This window comes from Cardiocondyla obscurior, linkage group LG15, assembly GCF_019399895.1.
Source record: "Cardiocondyla obscurior isolate alpha-2009 linkage group LG15, Cobs3.1, whole genome shotgun sequence".
NCBI classification, from domain to species: Eukaryota; Metazoa; Arthropoda; class Insecta; order Hymenoptera; family Formicidae; genus Cardiocondyla; species Cardiocondyla obscurior.
Genome location: NC_091878.1, coordinates 4,762,295 through 4,771,764, shown reverse-complemented (window position 1 = coordinate 4,771,764; position 9,470 = coordinate 4,762,295). Strand labels below are relative to the sequence as shown.

Genomic DNA, 9,470 nt, shown 5'->3' with positions numbered 1-9,470 from the left:
TTCGAGGACGTAATGATATAGTCAACTATGCAATTCTCATGTTCAACGCCAGAGTGCCCTGAAATGTTGGACCAAATGAAAGTCGAAAAGTGAATCGATTAATCGTCCGAGGGTTGCATTTCCTGCATCGAGAAGCGGCGTCGGTTGGCAATGCGTTTGTTACTGCTCGTTACCGACGCGTTGTGTGCAATGGTGGACGAGGTCCGCAAAGACCGCTCGTGCGCGCCATCGAGCTACGGAATATTTCGGCCGTTTTCCCGATAAGTACGACGGAATCGCTCACCGCCAGCGGCTGGTCGTCGCGTCTCGCTCGCAGCGAGCGTCAGGCCGCGGATACTCGACGCTTCGTCCAGCTCCACGCGATCGTGCCTCAGTGATATCTTGCCGCGCCGTTTTTCGTTCGTTTTGACGCAGGTTTCACCGCGAGAGGGTACGACGTCGACGACCGTAGGTGAGAAGGTGAGAAAAGGATCGAGAATCGCGCGCGCGCGCGCATGTACGTACGGAACCACTCTTCTCTTCCACCCCAAATCAACGACGCCGTCGCCGTCTTGTCGTCGTCGCCGCCGCGAAATCGTCTCGAGAATTATCGAACCCGGGAAAGTCGATCGTGTGAACGGCGTCGCGATCGCGGGAACGTATCCGCCCGGGTGGCGGCGCGCCGCTGAGTTGGCGGTCTATCGTCCACGTTACCGGTGGCCGTAAACACCGCGTATACGTAAATACGGACGTGCACGCACACGGTACGCGTCGCCTCCTCTGTGCGTGTGTACGTGTTGCGCGCCGCTGGGAGTCCCTTTTCGTAGCGGCGAAGTCTCGGCGCCCTCCTCAGAGTTCGAACCAGCGGCTTTCCTCGCAAATAGTGCGAGCAACGTGTGCGCGCGTACGAGCGGTATAGCCATCGCTGCTGCTGTTGCTGCTGCTGCTGCTGCCGCCACCGCCGATCGCCGGCTGTAAGAACGTCGCGGGAGTTGAAGCGGATACGGACGCGCGCGGGAGGAGCTCGCGCCGTTTCGCCGCGCCTCCGGAGAGGTTAGAATCGGAACGCACGGGTCTCGAGAACGGCGCCGCTCGGGCGGCTCGCCGAGAGTGATATCGCGCGAGTGTCCGTAGACTCTTGAGCATTTATCGTCGTCGTTGAAGGCCCGTTGACGACGGATTACGCGGTAACGGTTTCTGTGATAACGGAGGAGACGCCCGTGGGAAATCCGCCGAGCGTCGCGAGACTCGACTCGACGGCGTCCGAATTAGCCACGGAGACGACGTCGGTGGTGCTGGTGGTATAGTACAATCGCGCGGTATAAAAAAATGATGTGATCGACGGTCATCATGGCGGCACCCATGCTAAAGTGGAAGCGGATCGCGAATCCGACCGGGCCCCAGCCGCGACCCAGGCATGGCCACCGGGCGGTCGCCATCAAGGATCTTATGGTCGTTTTCGGCGGCGGTAACGAGGGCATCGTCGACGAGCTACATGTGTACAATACAGGTGAGCTTGATCCCCCGCCTCCCCCCTCTCCTTCAAGTGTATTCTCTTGTCTACGCCGCCGTGCTGCGTCCCTTGCCCGTGCGCCGCGCCGTACCTGGCGATTCCCGCGAACCAATATGGCGGCATACGTTGACAATACCGCGACCGGCCGGATCAGCGGCCGTACCCGTTAATTCCGCATCCTGAACGCCACCACCGCTGACCGGACCCGATGTTCGCCCTCGGGCCCGGTCAAGGGCCGTCCTCGCGCCCGCCGACCGGTCGCTTAGTCGCGACGGACCCCTGAAATCATCGCGGTCTGTCATCCTACATGTTTATACGCGCGGGAGCGGCCATTGCTGTCTCCAACGTCCCCTCCCCTTTCACCCTCGCGCCGCGCGCTCGTCCCTTGTCCCGCGGCCCCTCCGTCGCGATGCAACGCGCCGCCGAGTTTCCCGTCGTTCCACGTTCGCGCTTCTCCACCTTGTCTTTCTCCTTTTTCCCTTCGCTCCCGCTCCTCCTCTTCACCCTTCGTTCGCTCCCCGCGCCGTGCAGTATCGTCCTTCTCGCGCTTTACGTCTCTATGCCCGACGTACGCCGGCGCACGTCGCTGCGCGCATTTTAAGCCCGATTTCGAAATGTTTGTCTTCGCGCACGAGCTCCCCATGGTAACAGGCGGAATGCATATGGTCTGCGCTTTTCGTTGTTACGAATTTTCGCTTTTCTTTTTTCCACTCTTTTTTATCATTGCGCGAACGAATTTTCTTTTAAGTGTAAGATGGCACGTAAAAAAAAATAACGCTCGTCAGATTTCTTTTTTTTTTATATATTTATTTATTTTTATATTTTTTACTATTAAACTTTTTTTATTACTGCATTGTATTGATATTTATAACACTGATAACGTTGAAAAAAATGTTTTACGTGGATAAGTATTCTATTTATATAATTAATTTTATTAAATTAATATATATTTTATTTAAATTTAATAAATACATAATTATTGCAATCTAATCTTGCATCAAGAGAATCATGTAAGATATTTTTTTGCAGCAACAAATCAATGGTTTGTGCCATCTACAAAGGGAGATGTTCCGCCAGGATGTGCAGCATATGGTTTCGTTGTCGACGGCACTCGCATTTTCGTTTTTGGCGGAATGGTGGAATATGGAAAATATTCTAATGAACTGTACGAATTACAAGCGAGTCGGTGGGAATGGAAACATTTGAGGCCAAAGCCACCTAAACATGAACCACCGCCGTGCCCACGATTAGGGCATAGTTTTACTCTCATCGGTAATAGGGTCTTCCTTTTTGGAGGTCTGGCGAATGAAAGTGATGATCCGAAAAGTAACATACCGAGATATTTGAACGATCTATACACGCTTGAACTCCTTCCTAATGGCCAAACTGCCTGGGATGTGCCGCAAACGCACGGACATGCACCTCCTCCCAGAGAATCCCATACCGGAGTGGCATACACCGATCGTACCACGGGCAAATCTTGGTTGGTAATTTATGGTGGCATGAGTGGATGCCGTCTAGGTGATTTATGGTTTCTCGATGTTGATTCAATGACTTGGAACAAGCCAGTGGTTCACGGTCCTACTCCTCTACCAAGATCGCTTCATACTGCCACTTTAATTGGTCATCGAATGTATGTATTTGGGGGATGGGTGCCATTAGTTGTCGATGACGTTAAAGTTGCGACTCACGAGAAAGAGTGGAAATGCACAAGCACGTTAGCATGCTTGAATCTAGGTAAGTTGGTTTCTTTTTTTTTTTTTTTTTTTTTTCTTTTTCTTTTTTTTTAACAATGTTATAGATGGAAGTCATTTTTATGTTATTAAAATTTAATTAATAAAACTGCAAAATTAATTAATTTTAATCATTAATCCGATAAATTTTGGTAAGTTATTTTTTTAATTGTTTTAGAAACTCTGACTTGGGAGCAATTAACTGTTGATTCTTTAGAGGAAAATGTTCCTCGTGCTCGAGCTGGCCATTGTGCGGTTGGTGTTCATAGCAGACTTTATGTATGGTCGGGTAGAGATGGATATCGTAAAGCTTGGAACAACCAGGTTAGATTATTAATTATAAAATAAATTTTTATTTAATAAAATCGTATTATTGCATTAATATTTTAATTTTTTTTTTAATTTTAGGTATGTTGTAAAGATTTATGGTATCTCGAAGTAAGTAAGCCAGCGGCACCTTCCAGAGTTCAGTTGGTTAGGGCTTCCACACAAACATTGGAAGTCAGCTGGACAGCAAGCCCGTCCGCGCAATATTACATTCTTCAAATTCAAAAATATGATATGCCACCTGTAGCGGCATCTGCTACCTTCCCTTCGGTAAGCACACCAACACCAACTGCACCTATTGTCAGTACTGCTGCTGTTGCTGTCACCACTTCTGCAATGGTAACAACTCCTACGACCATACCTATCACATCTCCACCTGTGACTACTATCGCTGCTCTTCCTCCAACTACATCGCCTGTTGCTGCTGCTAGAACATCCGTGGCAATATCTGTTTCATCCGTGGCAACTCCATTACGAGTTCAAAGTGCAAATCCCGTGCAAAAATCAGTACCGGCAGTACAAAAGCCGACAAGTCCTATGACTCCCAGAGTCGCGACGGGTAACGTTATACGTATCCGGTCTCCTTTGGTCACTACTACAGCAACAGCAGTTGTAGTTGCTACCACTGAACAGCAACAAACAACTGCATCTGCTACTACTACGACTGCAACTTCAGCTTCAGCTGGTCAAACGCCTGCTGCTATGTCTGGAATCGCCGCTTTGGCTGCGGCAGCAGCAGCCACTCCGAAGATTACTATGAATAATGTGTCGATTATGCCACAGACCGCTACAGCAACCACAACAAACACTATCAGAATGAAAAATGTTCAACCAGGTCAACAGATACGTTTTGCCGCGCCTGGAGCGACAGTATTGCGCACTGCATCGCCACAACAAAGTAAGCAAATTATTCTGCAAAAACCTGGCCAAAATATACCTGGTCAGATTTTACATCTCGTGAAAACTGGACAAGGCATGGTAGCTACTGTACCTAAGATGAGCATTATTCCCGGCAAAGGCGTCCAAGCTACCGGTGCGAAACCTCTCACGAATCAAGGACCAACAATATTACGATTGGTAAATCCTAACACGGTTGCGGGATCGAAAATCCTCACAACTGTAAAAACGTCTAACATAGTAATGAGCAAAGGACAGAATATTACGGGTAAACCGACCATAATGATTACTAAGCCGCCAGGGAACACTGGATTGGTCGGAAGAACCAATCAATTTATCGTTGTCACCACGGGCTCTGGTCTTAGAGCTGTACAAGCTGTAACGACATCACAAGCTGGTGCAGGGCAGGGAGCTAGTCCTGTAGCTACTCCTGTGAATGTCTTGCCGTTGTCAGCTACCAATCACGTCACAAATCAGCAAGGTGTCAAAATGATAGTCGTTTCCTCTGGAGCAATGGGCGGTGGAACTGCTGGCAAGCCTTTAACTATCACGGTTCCTGGTCAAGGAGGAGTACCGAAAACGGTAACTATTTCTGCAAAGAGCGGTGCACCAACTATTTTTAATACTGGCAAAAATCAACTTGTTACCATGCCGCAAATACAAAAGACGTCTGTAAGTATACAATAAAACATATTTATACAGGGTGTTCTATAGTAAATGCCCTGTCTATTTTTTTTTTTTTTTTTTTTTTTTTACAAGATATACGTTAAAATTATTAAATTTACTTTATAAAATTATAGGAAGCGGTATCTGGAAAGCCAGTGACTTTGCAAATGCCCGCGGGTATAAGTGCAAAAACAGTTACGCTTTTACCGACGAGTAGTAGTTCTATAGTAACTACTTCTAGCACATCCGATTCAATAGATACTAGCAAAATGCTGTTTGTTTCTTCGCAAAAACAACCTTCTGCCTCTTTAGGTTCTTAAATTTTGTTTTAATATTTATATAAATTATAAAAATTATTTACGATATTAACTTACATGATAAAATAATATTTTAGCGTCTACTTCTGACGGTCCTGCTACTACTGATGCTGCATTAGCTGCATTAGCAGCAGAAGCTGGCCTGATAGATCCAATCCAAGAACCATCTGGTGGTTTATCATTTATGGTAACTACAGATGATAGTACTGGCGGTGATGATAAAATGGACGATAGTTGTAACGGCAATGAGGCAACCACAGCAGCTGCTCTAGTATCTCAGATGAGTACAGGAGAACAAATGCAAGTGGATGGCGATGGAAACTTTGTACTTCCTCAAGTAGATGGTCCAATAGACGATATTTTACTGGAAGGTGAAGAAAAAATGGATGTAGATGAGGAGCCAACTCCGGAAAATGCTAACGAATCGACTGGTACTGAATTAGCTGTAACGGAACAAAACGATAATACATCCGAAAATATTCAGGCACAAGAATCGACTGTAAAAGAAGAACCTGCTATAAAAAATGATGAAGAACCGACAGCTGATCTTTCTGAATCTATTACCTCCAGTCAAATTAAGAAAGAAGTTGCCAATCCACCAGACGATGATGAAATATCTACGAAGACTAACGATGATGTTGCAGAGTTACCAAATGAAAAAAAGATAAAAGATACAAGTGTAGTCAATGAAGTAAAAGAAATAAAGTCTGAGCTGCCTTTACAATCGTCTACGGAGGATAAACAAACGCCACCGACCGACGTCGCAAATCTGTCAATGGAGGTTGACGAAACTGAGCAAGATGAAAACAGCCAAGTAAAAAATCAATTTCTTTCCGAGGATGAAAAACCATTAGTTTCTGAAGATTCACTTCCCGAAGATACTGACACATCGCATCCTCCCGAAAGTGATATTCAAAAAACTGAGAAGGTAAAAGATGAAATTGTAGAACTAAAAACTGATCTTCCAACGGAGAGTTCTGTTACAAAATCGAATGATGCCGATGAATCAATGATCACTGATAATAATACATCGACTCCAGAAGATAACGTAACATCTCCTGCTATTACTTCAAATGTTTCAATAAAATTGGAATCAAATGATGAACCTAAAATGGAACAGGATAAATTATCTGATTTACCCATATCGTCGATTAATGGGGTGGCCGCACCTGTTGAAAAAGAATTAGAAAGAGTGCATACCCCTGTGAAAATGGATGTGAAAGATGACCTTATTCCGAAAAAAGAAAATCAGAAACAAGAAAAGATTAACGATGCCAGGTCAGAAACTGGAGACGATTCGACAGCGTTAACAACATTGGCTACTGCTGCTTTAGGATCGGCAGAACCAGCGATAAAAGTTAAAAACGAACAGGTAAATTATATTTTTTTTTATATTAGATACAATGATAATTATTACAATCAAATTTTTGATTACAACTAAAATAGTAATTAAGTGATGACATAAGTAGATAAAATTTAAATATGTATTATTTTAATCGATATTTTTGTAGACTGAAGAGGAGAAAAAAGAAGCAGAGTGGTTCGATGTGGGAGTGATAAAAGGAAATAGTTATACTGTTCAACATTATTATCTTCCTGGTGACGAACCGTTAGATATAACGCAGCCTTTGACAATGGATGATTTTAAAGGAAGAGTTAAAGTAACATTAGAACCAGGTACTGCCTACAAATTTAGAGTTGCCGCTGTGAATAGTTGTGGACAAAGTGATTGGAGTGAGGTAATACATTAAACTTTTTATTTTACAATATTGTATAGGATGTTTTATAGTAATAAAATAAAATAAAATAAAAACTTTCGGGAGTAGGTAAAACTTTTCGAGACAAGAAGAAGTTCTATGCCGTTTTACATTTTTTGCTATAGTAGTCGAAATATAAATATTAAAAATATTAATACTTTTGGGCGATACATCGCCGCTTTTATCTTGTTGCGTGTTTTACTCGACGCACAAATCGGGTGACCGATTGAGATGAAAAAAGACGGCTAAAACGGCGTAAAACTTCTATTTACTACCGAAAAAGTGTCCGTTTATTATCTTACATCTTTTATAACAAAAAAAAATTGTTTAACATATTAAAAATAATAAATTTTTGCTTTTTTTTTACAGGTAGCGGCATTTAAAACGTGTCTTCCGGGATTTCCGGGTGCACCGAGTGCTATAAAGATATCCAAATCTGTGGACGGCGCACAAATCTCGTGGGAACCACCGCCTAGCAACGTTGGGCCCATTCTCGAGTATTCCGTCTACCTGGCAGTGCGAAGTACCGCGTTAAACAATGACGGAGAACCAAAAACAGTTGTGTCGAATCCAAATCAATTAGCTTTTATTAGAGTTTATTGCGGTTCGAGTAATTCTTGTTCGGTGAACAATAGTGCCCTTAATGCCGCTCACGTGGACACCACTACGAAACCGGCCATAATCTTTAGAATAGCAGCACGAAACGACAAGGGATATGGACCAGCTACTCAAGTTAGGTGGTTGCAAGGTGAGTGGCGTAATTTAGCTGATTAAAAAAATTCTTTTTTTTTGTTTTTTGCAAGTACACATGAATTGACACATTATCATTAGCAGATCCAACTACTGCAGTGAAAAGTAATCCGCAAGTGAAAAGACCCGCTAACACAGACCTACGATCGCAAGCGACTTCCCCTCAGAAGAAAATGAAAATGGAATCGGCTAGTGATAATTTCTCGTGAGCCTGTTCTCTTTTTGGCCTCGTACAGCCGAAACTTTCATGAGCAATGCTACTCATTAATTTAATTTGTATATGCCTAACAACGATAATGACATCAATGTATTACCGGCTAAAACGACGTGATATACAAGTAAACGAAAGATAGAAATGTGCGATAAGAAACGACGAGAGAAAAGTGAAAGAAGAAACAAGGAACAAAAAGAGGTATCCATATTCTCATTCATAGTTGTAATCTATGCATAAGAATTGATAAAAAAAAAAAAAAAAAAATTATTTTTAATGTTCAGTATGAAAGTGTGTCAACGTTTCTCTAAACCGCGTTTCTTACTCGCTGTCATCCTATTTTTTCGTGAGAGTGTGCGAGAATCTTCTTCGTAAAGATATAAGTACCGTTAATAAATGGCGACGTGGTTATTTTTTTTTGGACTTAAGTAATTTTTCATGTTTATAACCCTCTCTGACGGACGGTACGACATATCGCATTCTAAATGTTCATACTTTCATCGCAGTTGACATGGTCACGTTTACATAATTTTCTTGTTATCTGACAAATTTGATATATGAGACGTTGTATGGGAACGAATAACCGAACAGGATTCATATTCGATATTTGTTTAAACAATTATATATATATATATATATTATATATCGACAAAGATCTATTTTAAACATCTAAATTCTTTATAATATATTTATCATTGTCGGAGTATCTGCAATTCTTTTTGCATTCACCATCACATGCAGAGAAAATTCGCTTTTAAGATGTAGGTTATGTAGTGTACATAAAATTCTTGCACTAAGAAAAATGTGTTTATCATAATCTAAGGTAATAAAATAAATACTTTTTGATAAGGTAGAATAATTGGGAGATATATGTATTGTTTAACCTTAATTAGTTTCCTTTTTCAATCTGTTCGTTTATGTTTGAGTTTCACATAGTAAGGGAAGTTTTTATTCTTTCATCGATCCAGTTTTAAACACGACAATCGGTGCTATTCCAATACTTTTGTTACTGCCAAATGCGACAGGAATATGTTATCCATATTAGAAAGCAATCCGTAATGTAAAATTACATATTAAACATGTGTAATACTAAGTTGTATGTTTTTGTCAAACAATTGCAACGATACAGAGATATTTTGTATAATATTAAAAATTTTACTATATATGTAATTAATGAATATCTCTAAGGATCGGGCACTAGAATGGTTATTAATATTTTAGTGAATAAAGAAAACCTTTATAGGAAGTTAAGGATATTTTTAGACAGCAACGAAACACTTGTTTGAATATTGATTTATCTGATTAATGATAGGGCTGTAC

General features: G+C 42.3%; 1 protein-coding gene across 2 annotated transcripts; it reads left to right on the top strand.

Annotated features, from left to right (window-relative positions):
- Window positions 1–966: 966 nt before the first annotated feature.
- Hcf (Host cell factor) lies at window positions 967–8,426 on the top strand. Of its 2 annotated transcripts, none has more exons than XM_070666632.1 (9): window positions 967–1,489; window positions 2,522–3,229; window positions 3,404–3,549; window positions 3,634–5,121; window positions 5,250–5,427; window positions 5,510–6,804; window positions 6,944–7,171; window positions 7,559–7,937; window positions 8,021–8,426. In XM_070666632.1, exons 1-9 carry the CDS (start codon window positions 1,330–1,332, stop codon window positions 8,146–8,148), a joined length of 4,710 nt encoding a protein of 1,569 aa, XP_070522733.1. In that variant the 5' UTR covers window positions 967–1,329; the 3' UTR covers window positions 8,149–8,426. The 2 variants fall into 2 exon arrangements, with proteins under 2 accessions (XP_070522733.1, XP_070522734.1); XM_070666633.1 differs by having other exon boundaries at window positions 971–1,489; window positions 8,024–8,426.
- The last annotated feature ends 1,044 nt before the right edge of the window (window positions 8,427–9,470 follow it).